The sequence below is a fragment of the Prionailurus viverrinus genome, chromosome A2 (genome assembly GCF_022837055.1).
Source record: "Prionailurus viverrinus isolate Anna chromosome A2, UM_Priviv_1.0, whole genome shotgun sequence".
NCBI classification, from domain to species: Eukaryota; Metazoa; Chordata; class Mammalia; order Carnivora; family Felidae; genus Prionailurus; species Prionailurus viverrinus.
The window spans coordinates 1816085-1832280 of record NC_062562.1 but is presented as its reverse complement, the minus strand read 5'-3'; the positions used below and the strand labels follow the sequence as shown (position 1 = coordinate 1832280).

The following is a 16196-nucleotide window of genomic DNA, read 5'->3' as shown; positions in this document are numbered from 1 at the left end:
CGGCCGTGGTCCAGACCCCCGGGCCTCTGCCGCCCACCGCTCGTCCCCTCTAACATCAGCAGATGGCACCACGGGCCGCCCCGCTGGCAGAGCTCGCTCTGTTCGGCTCCGCCCTCTTCCTCTGTCCCTTGCTTTTGCTTCCCCAAGGCCTCTGGGCGTCTCCCCGCAGCCCGTCCCCCGAGCTCCTGCCTGTCCCCAGGGCCCACTCCTGACCCCTGCTTTCACGCTCACCTGCCTGTGGTCCCGTTCCACGTGACGACCCGAAGGCTCCTTTGCACGTCACCCAGACCCTCCCCGAGTCCCTGGCCCCAGCTGTCACCCCAGCCCCTAGTCCCCTGCTCTGACCGCCTCCGTCCCTCTGCAAGCCCACCAGCTGGCTCCACGTGGGGACCTCTGTGTCCTGACCCTGCGGGGAACCCTGTCCCCACGTCCTCACGTACCACCCTCCCTGCGCTGCTCCCGTGCGAGCTGTCTCAGGCTGGGCATTGCCCACAGCGCTTCTGCCCTCACGCGTCAACATTTCCACGAGAGCGGCCACGTCCAGCTCGCTGGTCGCTGCGTCCCCAGCTCCTGAACCGGCCTGTCAGAGTCGGAGCTCAGGAACTGTGAACGCGAGCCGAGCCGCGTGCGGGGCCGGCGAGGGCACGCCTTGCCCCTGCCCTGAGGGGCCCTCTCCCTGCTCCGTGTCTCTCCGGGGTAACCCCCTCGCAGGTCGGTTACAGCCGCGAACCCGTGATGGATGCCAGCAGCTACGAGAACAAACAGGATCCCCTGCCCGCTGCCAGCCAGCCTCGGCTCCCGGCCTCGGCCGTGCCGTGCCAGCCAGGTGGGCCTCTGTAAGGGGCCGCCGGCTTCACTGTGGGAGCAGCTGCCGCGGAGCCACATTTTAAACTTGCCCAACTCGTAGGAGGTCCAGGGGTCGTGTGACTGTCAGGGCTGCCTTCTCAAATATGCGCCGAAGTCTCAACTAGGGCCGGGCCGTGTAGGAGAGAGAGGGAGAGAAGGAAAGAGAGGCAGAGAAGGAAAGAGAGGCAGAGAGACGGAACTGGAAGGAGATCTGGAAGGAGGGGGGTTCTGCTGAGGACTTGGACTTGAGGGGTGGGAGAGGCCGGGGCCCTGGCCTCCAGCTGCAGCTGAGACTTCCAGGAAGTTCGGGGCCAGTAGCACCTGGGACCATGCTGGTTCTAGGCAGCGGGAGAGGCCCGTTGCCACGGCTCCGGGGGGGCCGGGATTCCCACTGCTGGGAGGGGGGAGGTTGGGGGCAGAGGGGTGGCTTTGCAGAGAGGTTTTGTTTGCCCTCAGGGACTAAAGGAACGCATGTCTGGCCCGGCGGTGGGTACGGCCAAGCGCAGCCCCTGCAGCAGGCGGCCACCGCTAACGCAGGACAGCCAGTCAGCACCCTGGCCCTGAGCTGCACGGAGAACGACACCTGCCTGCCGGCCGCCAGCGCTCTGCCTGCGGCCTCCGTCTCCACCCTGCCTTCCTACACCCCGACCTCCTACAGCCCCACGTCTGCCCTGGATGCAGGTAGGGCGCATTTCTGTGTGCGCACAGGCCGTTCCTGAAGAGGCGCCACAGCCAACCCGGCGACCCGTCTGGGTTTTCTCTCTGCTTCCTAGGACCGAGCCACCAGAGCTGTGACCTGGCCGAGCGCTCGGCAACCGGTCCTCACCGCCCCTCACCGCCGCCTCCCCGGCCGCCCCCCCCACTCCCAGAGCCCATGGGCTCCCTGTGGGGCGGCCCCGGGAACAGCCCCGGGGCCGGTTCTGCCGGCAGCCTGGCCGGAAAGCCCCCAAAGCCCAAGGGTGGCCCCAGGCAGCCCCTGCTTCACTACTGTGACGTCTGCAAGATCAGCTGCGCCGGCCCCCAGGTCAGCTGCCCTCCACCCCCCCCGCCGAGCAGGCCCTGGGGACCTTCCTGGGGACCGTCCTGCCGCCTCGGGTAGCCACACGTCAGGGGTGTCCTGTTCCGGAACTGGCGGTGACACGGGCGCATCGGAACTGCCTTTCCGGCGCGCTTGTGGCGGACACGAGGGCAGGCGCAGCGCTGACCGCTGGCGGCGGGAGCACGGGCAGAGGCAGGCAGCACCCCCTCCTGCGAGCAGCCATGGGTGCAGCAGGGGCAGGTCCGAGAGGCCTGGGGGGGGGGGGTGCACCCTCGTTGCAGGGCTGCTCGAGCGAAGGTGCACCTAGAGCAGGGTGCCTGGGGGACGAGAGCAAGGGTGTGTGTGCTCTGTGCGTGTGTGCGTGTGTGTTGTGCGTGCGTGTGTGTGTGCTGTTTTCTAAGAGGGACGCCCCCCGGCCCTGCTCACAGATAACCCAGCTGGCGCTCCAGAAAGGTCGTCAGATGCTAGGGCTCCATCTTGACAGAGGACAATGCGCTAATTTTGTCTTCTTTTTATTTATTTTTAAGTTTATTTTGAGAGAGCGTGTGTGCACGCGTGCAGGAACAAGAGAGAGGGAGAGAGAGAGAGAGAGTTCATGAGAGACTAGCGGAGAGAATCCCAAGCAGGCTCCACGCTGTCAGCACGGAGCCCAACGTGGGGCTCGAACTCCAGAACCGTGAGATCGTGACCTGAGCCGAAGTCAAGAGTCGGACGCTGAACCGACCGGGCGCCCCCATGGCACTCTCTTTGTGCTTGTCCTCACCTGCACGTGTGCGTGCATTTTGTTCAGTGTGACCTTGTCACCTGGGCCGGCTCCCGCCTCTGCAGCCACGTCGGGATCCTGAGTTGGCCCTTCCCCGCCCCCGCCCGCCACTCCATCACCTTGTGCGCGGAGCTCCGTCAGCCGGCCTCCCGCGGCCCGGGCAGTACTGGTGCCTGTCCTGGCGTCCGTCTCCGTAGCCTCTCCCCCCTGGGGCGGCCCAGGTGACCGTGCAGCCAGGGGCACAGGGACCTGTCCCAGCACTCCTCCCTGCTTTGTCTCCCCGCCTCTCTTCACACACGACGCACGCGTTTACGGCGAGAGTCCGGTAGCCGCACGGCCGCTGCAAACGTGTCCTGTTGCTTTGAGCTCGGAGCTCTGCAGCGTGTTCTGCCGGCCGTTCTATCCTTCCCCTGCAGCATCACCGCCTCCCCGTGTCCGGGGAAGGCCAGGGGCTCGGGGGGGCTGGGCACCCAGGAACTCGCACTTGCCGTGGCGATGGAGCTAGAGGTCAGACTTGCTGCAGCTCCGTGGGCTCTGTCCTTCTAGACTCTTCTCTGCCCCAAGGCTTTCACCGTGTGTGTGTGTGTGTGTGTGTGTGTGTGTGTGTGTGCGCGCACCTGCTGTTGCTTGGGTAAATGCTCACAGGTTTCCTGTGTTCCGGAGAGTGTCCCCTCCTGCTCCTGTCCCCGCTTCCCACCTGCCCCCGAACCAGCCCGTGTGGGTTTCCCCGAGATCTCTTCCCTGCAGGGCATGCTGACCTTTGGCATGGTCAGAGCACGTTGGTTTAGCGGGCCCACTCTGGGGGTGTTTGCTGCGGCCGGCCTTGTCCTCAGGATTCCCAGGGAGGGGTCCGGTCACTTGCCGGACGCTGCCAGATCCTTTGGGCTCAGGCCTGTGAGTCCTGGCAGCCTCCCTCGCGTGGACCCCTCGTAGCCGCGCTCCAACGAGGAAACGTGCCCTTGCTGCTGCGGTCGTGTGTGTCCTTGAGTGGTTTCTGAGGTCAGATGCTGCACAGCCAGAGTTTTCCTTCGGAGAAGCCTCTGAAACCACGTGTGTGTTTCTTCAAGGACACTTGCTTATTGATTTTCAGATAAGAGAAAGAAAAAGAAACCTTACGTTTTTCAGCCTGAGCTTCTGAGCCTGTTGACGGGGTTTAATAAAGTGGCTTGGTGGCCGGTGGACGGGGAGGGGGGCCACAGGCCCCCGCCTCCCCCACGAGTGAACCGCACACACGCCCCTCAGGCCGCTCTCCCTCTCTGCCTGCAGACCTACGTCGAGCACCTAGAAGGGCAGAAGCACAGGAAGAAACAGGCGGCTCAGAAGATGGGCACCCGGCCTGACGGCAGCCCGAGCAGGGCACAGCAGCTGCGCTGTGGCCTGTGCGCCGTGTCCTGCACTGGGGCAGACGCCTACGCCGCTCACATCCGGGGGGCCAAGCACCAGAAGGTAGGAGTCCTCCCAGGCGACAGCCCGGTGGCACCACGGCCGAGGGGTTGGAGGGGGTGGCCGCCAAAGGCAAGGAGCTTATAGCTCCCTGCTATTAAAGTCACCCCGCCTGTGGGACGACAGCATGGAGCAGTGCCCGGGCCTTGTACCCGGACCCCAGAGGGAGCCTTCTGGGCTGTAGGTGTGTTTACGTGTTTATGGAAATAAGCATTTGTGTGTTGAGGGGATCAACCACGTGTTCCATTTGAAGTTCTGCTTTTTAAAGATAAACTGGTCAAATTAAACTAATATGATGAAAACACGAAGTTTAAAAAAAGTTTTTTTTCATGTTTATTTATTTTGGAGAGGGAGATAGAGAGAGTGCGAGTCGGGGTGTGGGGGCAGAGAGAGACGGAGACACAGAATCCCAAGCAGGCTCCAGGCTCCGAGCTGTCAGCACAGAGCCCGACGTGGGGCTCGCAGTCACGAGCTGTGAGATCATGACCTGAGCCGAAGGTGGACGCTTAGCTGACTGAGCCACAGAGGTGCCCCTAAAATGCTAAGTTTTAGCTGTTTCAGATTCTATGTGTCCCTCTCTCTGACCCTCCCCTGTTCATGCTTTGTCTCTCTCTGTCTCAAAAATAAATAAACGTTAAAAAAATTTTTTAAATGCTAAGTTTTAATGTCAATTTTAATAGCAATGTTTTAAGTGATATGAAATTATTTAACATCAGTGCTTTTAACATGTATTCCTGTTTTATTTATTTTATGGTTTTTTGTATTTTACTTTTGAGAGAGAGAGAGAGAAGGGGAGGAGCAGAGAGAGAGAGAGACAGAGGGTCCAAAGCAGGCTCTGTGCTGTCAGCAGATGTGGGCTCGAACTCACAAGCCCTGAGACCTTGACCTGAGCCAAAGTTGGACACTTAACCGATGGAGCCACCCAGGTGCCCCATATTCCTGTCTTAACATCAGCATTTTTGTGCGGCCTTCAGAATGCACATAGTATGTCCTCTTATGGAGAGACTTGATGGGATCCCCGCCTGAGGGAAGGTCGGGACACACCTGCCTCTCCCCCGGGGGTCTGCTGGAAAAGCCGCTCCCTTCCCAGGTGGTGGTGGTAACTTGCAAGGTGACTCTGGTCACAGGGGGGGTGTGCCGAGGGCGGGAGGGGACGTTCCTGGGGAACCAGCTTCAGGCCGCGTGGTTACCGAGCAGGAGGGTTAGGAGGGAACCTCCTCCAGGTGCCCTCCCTCACGGCTGGCCCTCCCCCCGCCCCCCGCCGCGGGACCCGTCTCCTCCCCTGCACTCCTCAAGAGCCTTGTCTCCAGCGCGGCCGGGGCAGGCTCTCAAAGGCATGAGGGAACCCACAAACCCCTCAAAGGAAGGAGCAACCCGTGGAGGAGGGGAAGCAAGCGGGTGGAGGAAGGGGGGGAGGGGGTGCCCAGGCCTGGCCGCGCAGGGTGCAGGCGGGAGAACTGGGGCCCCGGAAGGGTGGGCTGTCCTGCGGGTCCGGGAGAGCCTGCAGCCAGCTCTGGGCGGGGGCTGGTCTGAGCTGTGAGCGTCAGACCCGGGGCGAACAAGGCAGTTGAGGGAGGGAGAGGCAGTTGGGGCAGTTGCCTCCGAGGCAGTTGGCGTGAGGACGCTGCAGGTGGTAGTCGGTCCTCCCAGTAAGTACGTTTGACGGGGGGCCGGGGGATGCCGAGGATGGGGTGTGACTGGATCCCAGGTGCATCTGTGTCCGTGGATGTGTCCACACATCCCTGAAGAAGGTGGAGTGTGCCCGTGGACATCTTAGCAGTGGCCTCTGGCCACACATCTCGCCACACACACTGTGTCCCGTCTGGGCCGGGCCCGGGGCTGGCGCTGGGGTTGCAGAAAATGGCCCTTTCAGCCCGAGCCAGTGCCATTTGGAGGGGGGTGGGCGTAGGCAGCACAGGGTGTTGACGTGTTCTAGGTCCTGCCCGCGCAGGACTGGTAGGGCCTGGAAGCAGGAAGGAGCTTCTAGAAGGAGTGGGGCTGGAGAGCCCGGGGCATGTCCCTGGGGGCTGGGGTGGGAGCGGCGCCCTCCCCTCCGTAGGCTCCCAGCCCTGCACACCGCCTAGGTGTTCTTCCCGTCTCTTCAGGAAGGCCGAGGAGGCCCAGAGAAGGCCTGACAGAAGACCTGGGTCTGTTCCAGGTCTTCAAGCTGCACAGCAAGCTGGGGAAGCCCATCCCCCCCACAGAACCCGTGCCGGGGAACTCCAGCTCGGCCACGGCTGCGGGCGCCAGCAGGCCGGCCCCCCTCACCGCGGAGAGTCCCCCCACGGCCTCTGCCAAGCCCACAGCCCCCACCGGCCCCAGCGCGCATGCCCTGAGCAAGCCAGGGCCGGCCAGGAGACCGGCGGCTTTGAAGGCCTCGCGCCTGGGTACGTGTCTGCGTGTCACAGCCAGCCACCCACGCCCTGACTCACTCCTCACGCCGGGATTTCAAGGAAGCGCTTGTCCATTTAACTTGTGCGCGTGCGTGCCCGCCATCCCGACTCTGGAGGGACGAGCCTCTGGATGGAGGGCGGGGATGGGGAGAGGCAGGCACCTTCCGGCCACACCGTGGTAGCGCCTCTCACACCCCGGTGCTCGTGGCGAACAAAGCGGGCTCTGATGAGTTAGGTGGGTCCCGGGAAGTTAAGGGGGGCTCCTTGCCACTCCACCTGCAGCCCGCCTCCCCTGGGTGGGGGCGCACCCGCCGTGGCCTGGGCAGTGGAGGCAGCCAGGTGGCACCAGCCGGGCAGGTAGCTTGGATTGTGTGTGACGCCCTCGCTCCACCGACTGCTTAACGCCACCGCCTGATTTACCCTCCACGACTCCCAAAAGTAGCTTTTGTCACGATCCCAGTTTGCAGAGGGAAAAACAGGTGAGGCGAGGCCTCGGCCACCTCACACGCGGTGCAGATGCGATTCAGACCCAGGTCCGGCCGACAGGCTCTGCGCCCCCCGCCCTGCTGCACCCGGGAAGCAGGGGGAGGACTTACCTTACTTTGAGCCTCAGCAGCACCGTGTTTTGAGTAACCACGTGCTACTGAAGGTGAAACCATGAAGCAGCATGGCTAACAGATGGGTCTCCCCCGTGAGGCCCGGTGAATTTGCCCCATGGGGCTGGGCTGACCGTGTCCCCAGTCCACCTGGAACTCTGTCCTCCGTCACCTGAGGGGTGCAGAGTTGGAGCGGCTGGGGGCTCCTCTGGGCGTGGGGGTGGGGGGGTCGGTGACAGGGCTCTCTGTGGATGCGTTCGGATTTCCGCCAAACCCTGTGTTCTCTCAGCTGCGACCCAGGCCGGCCCAGAAGGGTCTTTCGGGACCTGGATCTGACTGACTGACGTCACGGGGGCTGGGGGTGCGAGTGACTGGGCAGCAGGAGACCTCGGTTTGCATGTTGTCCACCCTCCGCACTGGCGGTCTGGAAGCCAGCCGTGGTCTCCGGCCGGAGCGGGCTGTAAGCAGCGCAGTCCTCCCTTCCAGGGCCCCCCGAGCCGCAGGCAGCGGGCAGCAGACTCCCCGAAGGGGCACACCTCGTATCAGATGGGTCTGGGGAACCGCCCACCGGATTAGGCTCTGCAGAAGCTTCTGGAAGGTGTGATGTGCAGCCCGTGGGCCCGGGCTACGTGGAGGAGGTAACTGCCAGGCAGCCGTCGTGATGGGGCCATCGGTGTGCTCCCCGCCCTGTCACTGGGCCGTGGCAGAGGATCTGGACAGGGCCCAGACTTCAGACCTCGCTCCGTTCTCCACCTGATGTGTACACACTTGTCCACGGGAGAAGCCCACGGGAAGGCCCGGGCCCTGGGCTTCAGAGCCTGAGACAGACCGGCACTTCCTGAGCCTTTTCCAGCTGGGAGGAAGGCAGAAAGGGGGATCTGTGTCCCGCCGAGCTTTTCCCCGCAGGCACGCGATTCTCGGGCTTTAGCAGCCGGTGTGCACCCTGCGTGGCCAGCATCTGACACCCAGAGCCCCGGCGGTGGCCCTGCAAGGCCTGCCTCCAGCAGCCTTCTAGAACCAGACTTGGAAGCCGCCTCCCCGGCCGGCCGCTTCCCTGCTTCCGTAGTCCCAGCCTCACCTCCTCCTCCCTGGCTGAAAGCATTAGCGTTTCTTCTGTCCTCAGGGTGATGTTTTTGTTTGACCAATTCAGCATCTTCTGTTTTGTCTGGAGAAATAACCACCCAGATAGATTGCTGCCACCGGAGGCCCTGTGGTTGGGCAGTTAGGAGATAGTAAGGTGCTGAAAAGCCTGAGGAAACACAGAAGGGGCCTGTGATGGGTGCAAATCACCATAGGGCGGAGGCCAGAGCCCTGCGGGGACGGCCTGGGCCGTGGGTTCTGTTGCCTGGGGTGGGGGTGGGGCAGTGGGAGGAGGAGGGGGTCGGGACAGTGGCAGAGGTGGCCCGGGGCACTGGCGGGCGTGTTGGTGAAAGGCCGGCTACCCTGAAACCCACTTGGCAGGCGGGAAGCCAGCGCGCGGGCCTGGGGACCTCTAGGAGGGCCCGGCGCCCTGGAGGTGACGGGAGGCGACCCCACCCGGAGCCCAGACCCGCCGCGGGGCAGCCCTAACTCAGCTGAGCTCTGTGTCACAGGTGCGTAACGACGAGGGCAAGGTGATCCGGTTCCACTGCCGGCTGTGTGACTGCAGTTTCAACGACGGCACCGCCAGGGACTTGCATGTGAGGGGACGGCGGCACCGGCTCCAGTACAAGGTGCGAGGGGCTGGGGAGGACCTGCCGGGTCCGCGTGCTCCCTTTGTCCCCCACCCCGGCCCCTCGAGCGGCATCCCGACCTGGCGTTTCCCGCTGCCGGGAGGAAAACCCAGAACTGTGTTTGCTCGTGGCGCGTGGTCTCTTGCTGCGGAACGTGTGGTGGGAAAACCGTGCCTGAGTGATGCCGCAGGGCGTCCTGGAGCACGCAGAACAGGCTCACGCAGGCTGCCTCCTGTCCCCAGCCCCGGCCGGGTTCTCTTCTGGCCTCTGCCGGGAGCCCGAGCTGGCGTGCAGCTGAGACGGGGCTCGGGGCTGAGCGGGTACCTGGGGGCCGGGAGGTCGCGGCCGGGGGGCTGCTGCTGCCACGGGGGCGTCAGGCCGTCCAGGCTGAGCCACATCTTCGGGGAGCCCGGCCTCCAAGGGGTCCGGGTGGCGGGTGCCGAGGGCCTTCCGGCGCCAGCAGGGTCCTTGTTAGGGGGTCCGCTCCCCACACAAGGTGGGGTGGCTCTTGGGTCCCTCAGCCCTGTGGGCTCACCCGGAGGGGCTGCCGGCTGTCTCCCTCTCTCAGGTGTGCAGGGCACCGGGCCTTGTCACGCGTGCACACGGCCTTGCGCGTGACTGTGCACAGCCCATGTAAAAAGCGGCTTCTGGCTGTTCCCCGGTCTTTAGCAGCTTTGTTGAGATGTCATCCACACGCTGCACACTTTACCCACGTGAGCGCACAGGGTCGTGGCTTTTGCTGCTGCGTCTGCACAGAGCTGTGGCCATCGCCTCTCTGTAATTCCAGAACACTCCGTCACCCCCAAATGAAGCCCACCCCTATTAGCAGTTGCCCCCACAGTTTCCCCCACGAGCCCCCTTCCCGTCCGTGGACGAGCCCGTTCTGGACGTTTCACACACGCGGACTCACACCCCGCGTGGCCTCTTGTGTCGGGTTCCCTCCCTGAGCGTCGTGTGTTCGGGGTCCGTCCGCGGGGCGGCGGGGGGGGGGGGGGGCCTTGCTCCCATGCATGGTGGACACGCCGTGTGTGCCTGCTCCTCCGTCAGTGGACACGCGGGCTGTTCCCACCCCACGCTGCTTAGACGGTGCTGCACTTTCTGGATGATGGAAGTAAACGCTCAACACGGAGTCCAGGAGGGAACCTGAGATACTTTGGAAAACACGGATTGCTGAATTCCACACAGATGCCGCTTCCCCCGAGCGACCTTGATTAGAAATAAACATCTTGGGTTGGCTCTGCGGCGACTGGTCAGCGGTCGGCCGTGGGGTCTCGCGGTGCTGCCGATTTCCTTCTTCCCTGGGCAGCGTGGGCTCTTGTGGCCACACCTGGGCGGCGTCGAGTCGGGCCACAGAAGGCCGTGTGGGCTCCCTGGGCTCCGGGCCCTCGTCTAAAGGAAGGTCTCCCGTCTCACAGCCCTTCTTACCCTTTCCAGAAAAAAGTGGACCCTGACCTTCCGATCGCAGTGGCACTCAGCCCCAGAGCCCGGAAGCTGCTGGAGGAGAGGCTGAGGCGGCAGAGGCAGCTGAGCAGGAAGCGGCTGGAGGGGATGCGGCGCTGGCACGCCGAGATGAGGTGCGCGGGCCCCGCCGGCTGCCTCACCCTCCCGCACACCCCCTGCTCCCTTTGAGGCCCCAGGCCCGGGTGCTCACCCCCGCGAGGCGGGCAGGGGACACCGCCCTTGGCAGAGATGGTCAGGCTCAGGGCCTGCGTTAGCATCTCGTAATACACGCAGGACGGCACAGCCACGGCGGCCACGGGACAGGTGCTCTGGGCCCCACTTCACAGGGACGCCCCGCGTCTCTGTGAACCCTGACCCTAGTGTCCCCTGACTTCTGGTGTCCCCCTGACCTCCAGTGTCCCCTGATCTCCATTGTCCCTCGGACCTCCTGTGTCCCCTGACCTCTGGTGTCCCTTGACCTCCGGTGTCCCCCTGACCTCTCGTGTCCCCTGACCTCCTGTGTCCCCCATCCTCCTGTGTCACCTGAACTCAGTTCCCCTGACCTGTGTCCCCCAACTTCCTGTGTCACCCTGACCTCAGTTTCCCTGAGTTCCTGTGTCCCCCTGACCCCAGTGTCCTCTGACCTATGTCCCCCTGACCACCTCTATCCCCCTGACCACAGAATCCCCTGATCTCCTCTGTCTCCCTGACCCCGGGATCCCCTGGTATCTGTGTCCCTCTGACCTCCTATGTACTCCAGACCTCTGGTCTCTGCCTGAACCTTAGGGTTCCTTGTGTCCCCCTGAATCTTCATGTCCCCTGACCACCCATGCATTTTTCACATCCTCCTTCGCTCTCTGGAGCAGGTTCAAAGCATTATTGACATGGTGTCTGATGCTCGGAAGGTCCAGGCAGTGTCTGAGCTGGAGAGCAAGGCCCAGGACAGAGTCAGGATTGCAGCTGTCCTTCATTCCCTGCCTCTTGCCCTTGGCATATGTTCTCCCAACCCGCCTGGCCTCAGTCTCCCTGATATACGGCGGGCATTTGTGCAGGACCCACATCCTGGAGGTGGGCTCCCGGGGTCCCATCAGGCTACTGCGTCTGTCCCTGGAGGTCCTGGAGCCCCTACCTCACCTAGCATCGCTCTGATCTGACAAGCCCAGGGGACCCTCGGCTGCTTAGAGCAACCTGTCCCCCCTCTCCCCCACCAACAGGCGCTACGATCTATGTAGGAGGCAACTGGAGGAGGGGCCACAGGCCCAGGAAGAACACCTTGGACCCTCGCCACCTGACCAGCCCCCTCCTTCCCTCCCGAGCAGGCCGGGGGCACCTACTGGCTCAGCTCTGGTGGGTGGCGGCCTTGTCTTTGTGCTGAATGCCTCCCGTGGTTGAGGCCCCACGGGCGGGTGAGGTTCTCAGGCCCTCCCTACAAGGACCTGAATCTTCTAGGAGTGAGGAACATGACTTTGAACGAGGACCCCCAAAGGGTGCCCAGGGGTGGGAGCTGGAGGGCCTGAGGGCCATAACCTCATCACCAGTCACGGACAGGGGCCCCAGGCCTGGGTCCCATCACCAGCCACAGGCGTTCCTAGCTGTGGGGCCCCAGTCACCGTTTCCCTCTGGAGCCTCAGCGTCCATCTGTCCACGCACACTGGGCCAGGGTGGGTTGGGAGCCCCCCGTGCCCACCTTGCCGAGGGGAAGGACCCCGCCGAGGTGGCTGCGAAGCCTCTGGCTCAGACATGTAAGACCACCACAGAGGGGAGCCCACTGGCCCCACGCAGTCCTGGGTCCTCTCTGGCTCACCGCCTCGGGCATCCCTAGCCTTCCTTCACCTGGCTCTCTGCTGCCATTTGCCTGCCACCCCCAAAGCCAGCCTGGCTCCGGGGCTCCCCATCCCCGGACAGGGCTACGTGTGCCCTGCAGCATCCGGGGCTGACCCTCATCCCCTCCCCTACCTGCCGGGTGCCGGAGCCTCTCAGCCCGCCTGTGACACTCTCCCCTTTGCCTGTAGCCCACACGGCGGCCGGAGTCCAGCGATGACCGGCATGTCATGTGGATGCATGCTGCCATCTACCCCACGGAGGAGGAGCTCCTGGCCGTCCAGAAGGCCGTCTCCCACGTGGAGCGCGCCCTCAAGCTGGTGTCCGACGTGCTGGCCGAGGAGAGCTCCGGAAGCCCAGAGCAGGAGGGCGGTGAGCACAGGTAGCGGAGGCTACTCTCTGTTCCCAGGGCCCAGGGGTGACCTCAAGCCGTTCTGGATAGGAGATGGCTGGCAAGAGGGCAGAGGCCGCCTCACCTGGGACGGCCTCTGAGCTGTCCGTGGTCTCTGGAGCTTTCCAGCCATGGGCAGAAAATTCCCCAGACTGACGTTTCCTATGGAAGGTGCAGCTACAGTGCCATTCACGAAGGGTTAACGGCATCTGTTTCCTGGTCTGCAAAAGGGAGATGAGTGTGATTCACAGGGCGATGAAGGCCCCCCAGCGGGACATGCCGCTGGGCCCCCATGAATCACCGCGACTCCTTCCTGTGACTTGGGGCAGGGAAGCCCCTCCGCCTGCAGTCGGAGAGGAAGTCAGCCTTTCCAAGTCCCTTCTCTCCGGGGCCTGCTGCTTTGGCTCCTCGTGGAGTTTGTCTGTGTTACAGTAAAACGTAACCAGGAATTTACTGCCTGAACCGTTTTCGTGGGTCCGATTCGGCGGCACGGAGGGCATTCACCACCTTGTTTCCAGAACTGCATCCCCCACCGACCCAGCCACAGATCTGCCCCTGCTAAATTCCCGATGCCCTCGCCCCCTGCCCCCCACCCCCCAGTCCCCTGGCTCAGCCTGTCCAATGATCTGGACATTGAGCAGAAGAGGAGCCCTGTGGCGTCGACCCGTTTGGGGTCTGGTTGTTACCAGTGTCTGCGCCCTCAGGAAGCGCCTGGTGCTACCTGTGAGTGACTTCCGAAGGGTCAGCCCCGGGCTCAGACTCGGGACCTCCCCTAGGACAGCGGACAGGGGTGCAAAGAGGCACTCTTTCTGCTCTGCACTGACGCCCTTGCAGAGACGGCCAAACGCCCTCCCAGCTCCGAGGTCTGCCCGGGTGTAGGGTTCGCTCACCGGTACACGAGAGCTGGTCTGGCCCCAGGGTGACCCTTGCCCTCAGCCCTGCTCCAAGGGGCGCGGGGCCGGCTTCCCTGGGCTGGTGCTGTGTGGGGTGCATAGGAGCGCCACGCCGCACCCCTTCACGTGACGCTCCCGTGTTCCCTCCGGTTTTCTCCCAGCACATGGGTTTTCTTTCTGTTTTTATTCATTTGCTTATTGTTTATGATTTTAAGTTTATTTATTTTGAGAGAGAGAGCATAAGCAGGGGACGGGCAGAGAGAGGGGAGAGAGAGGATCCCCAGTGGTCCTGCACTGAACATGGAGGCTGGGCAGTGGACACAGGCAGACCTGGGACCTGCAGGCCTTCCTCAGGTCTCCCCCCCACCAACCCCCCCCATCCCCCAGCAGCACAATATCATGCATGCCCACAGCACTCAGCAGCTGCAGAGGCGTGTGGCCCCGGGACAGTAGGGGTGGGGACCCAGACGGGTCAGCCTCCACAGGGCGCGTCCCCGTGCTGCCCCTGCATGCCCCTGCCCTCCCCCTTCCCTAAGGCTGGCAGCTGCCCTGTGCCCGAACAACAAAGCTGACCTGGCTCTTTTAAGCCTTCACGTAACACTTACGGCATGCCGCGTGTTCTGTCCTTGGGTTAATTTTCAAAACTTGGAAATGCGTTCTTTACAAGGATCGTAGTGAGCCGTCCTACGGCTGTTCTGTTACTCACTGTTGGAAAGAGCACGTTAGGTGTGGGTGTTTTTCTGGTATAGTGGAAGCTCCCCAACGTTCACAGAAGTTGATGGAACAGTGAGGCCCGGGGGAGCGCCAGGTGCCAGTGCCCGAACCACGGACTCCACACGAGGCCTCCTCAGTCTCTTGGAAGGAAGCCTTCTGAATCTGTGCCCTCTAGGATTTCAGTAGCCTTCCCTAAACAGCAAGGACTCGCGATTTAACAAAACCACAACACCATTGTAGTTTAACAGTCACCCTTTAACATCGTCAAACAAGCAGGGTCAACATTTCCGTTGTCCCACAGAGATCAGAATGTGGGTTGTTCTGTTTTACAGCGTGTGTGAATTGGGATCCAGCTTGATTGACGAACCTCTGCGTCTTTTTGTCTACTTGCCCCCTCCCCCCCCTCCCGCCCACTCCCGCCCTGCCCCGGCGCTCTGCCCCTCTTCCCGTGGGAGGTGGGAATCTGTGGAGTCTGGTTCTAGCCCCGTCCGCAGCCATTCTGGGCTGGATTTGGCTGGTGGCCTCCCAGACCTGGTCCTCTCAGGCCATGTTGGGCTCTAGCGCTCTGTCGTCCAGAAACCAAGAAATATATAAAAAAACATAAATGGATTAAAAAAAATTTTTTTTAACGTTTATTTATTTTTGGGACAGAGGCAGAGCATGAACGGGGGAGGGGCAGAGAGAGAGGGAGACACAGAATCGGAAACAGGCTCCAGGCTCTGAGCCATCAGCCCAGAGCCCGACACGGGGCTCGAACTCACGGACCGCGAGATCGTGACCTGGCTGAAGTCGGACGCTTAACCGACTGCGCCACCCAGGCGCCCCAAACATAAATGGATTTTAACAGATCAGGTCCCCTCCTATCCCGAGAAGTGTCACAAAACACAGTGGCAGCTCTCGGAGCCTGGTGGGGACTTTGTGTAGACACCCGCCGAGGGAGGGGCCCAGGCGGGGCCCAGCAAGGGAAGCGGCCTCGTGGGGCTGGAACACAGGGACCAGGGGAGGGCGTGTGGGAGAGGATGGCTGCCGCGAGTTGGCCTGGGAGAACTGGGGTGTCCCCCACCTGCAGAGGGGGTAGCACCGGGAGGTGATGTGTTGGGGCAGATGCTGTAGTTAGGTTCACACTGCGCAAAGCTGGCCTGAGCTTCAGGGGGGCACTTGGGGACCATGTCCGGATGCCTCGGGGCCTGAGGAGAGAGGGCAGACTCCCGGCCGAGCACCTGGCTGGGCCTCCTAGCCAAGGAGCTGAGGTGGGGGCCCAGTGGCCCCAGAGACGCTCAAGGAGCACAGAGCCAGGGGCTGTGTGGGTGGCACCATCTGGCTGAAGACCAGGGGCCACAGGGATGGCCATTGGCGGCCATTTACAGAATGCAGAGAACAGCAGGTAGTAACAATGCCCGCCCTTACTGAGCGTGCACAGTTTGCCGGTCTTGTTCCAAGGCGCATGTGCCCGTTTCCCAGATGGGGAAGCTGAGACAGAGGCCCAGCGAGGCGCCCGTGGTTGCGGGAGCGGGGGACCCCGGCAGCACTCCCTTCTCCAGATCCTTTCCCCTGCGGGTCTCATGTGTTTTCGGGCTTGTCTCCACAGCAGCGGCTCCCCCAGAGCTCGGGTCCTGAAGGGCGTGATGCGGGTCGGCCTCCTGGCGAAAGGCCTCCTCCTGCGGGGGGACAGGACGGTGCAGCTGACCCTGCTGTGCTCGCAGAAGCCCACCCACACCTTGCTGCGGAGAATCTCGGAGCAGCTGCCCCGGCAGCTCCCGGTAAGAGCCCGGCCTCTGTGCGTGGCGGGCACTTGGGCTCCCGGCTGGGGCGGCTGTGTTTCCGCGCGAGTCTGCTAGACGCGGACCGGGGTGTTTTTGTACAAAAGTTGACAAGAGGAGGAACTTCGGGGCTCCTTTATAAAATGAGTTTAGGGTCAGACTCAGGATGTCAGTGTCCTGTCACTGAGGGTGCTGACTTACCAGCCACCCCAGGGGCAGTTGGTGCCAAGGACTGCACAGGACCCTCCCCCTTCACAGGGGAGACGAGAGGGGACCGCGACGGGTGGCCTGGGCTCCTCCACTGGACTGTCTGGGACTTTCTCAACCGAAACGGCGACTGGGGAAGGGCTGAGAGCACGTCATGATTTAAACGGGTCTCAGGTTA

General features: G+C 62.9%; 1 protein-coding gene across 8 annotated transcripts in view; it reads left to right on the top strand.

Moving 5' to 3' along the window:
- ZFR2 (zinc finger RNA binding protein 2) overlaps window positions 1-16196 on the top strand; it is a 41944-nt gene that overhangs the window by 18626 nt on the left and 7122 nt on the right. For 7 of the 8 annotated variants that reach the window (XR_007150431.1, XM_047850562.1, XM_047850563.1 and 4 more), the window contains exons 3-13: window positions 712-826; window positions 1303-1527; window positions 1620-1870; window positions 3915-4094; window positions 6250-6478; window positions 7567-7718; window positions 8673-8792; window positions 10227-10366; window positions 11447-11579; window positions 12245-12435; window positions 15640-15811. Coding sequence is in view for 7 of the 8 variants with exons in the window: in XM_047850562.1 (XP_047706518.1) it covers window positions 712-826; window positions 1303-1527; window positions 1620-1870; window positions 3915-4094; window positions 6250-6478; window positions 7567-7718; window positions 8673-8792; window positions 10227-10366; window positions 11447-11579; window positions 12245-12435; window positions 15640-15811 (1908 nt within the window). In the remaining variant the exon portion in view is untranslated. The remainder of the gene's footprint in view (window positions 1-711; window positions 827-1302; window positions 1528-1619; window positions 1871-3914; window positions 4095-6249; window positions 6479-7566; window positions 7719-8672; window positions 8793-10226; window positions 10367-11446; window positions 11580-12244; window positions 12436-15639; window positions 15812-16196) is intronic. The other variant, XM_047850559.1, reaches the window with a different exon arrangement.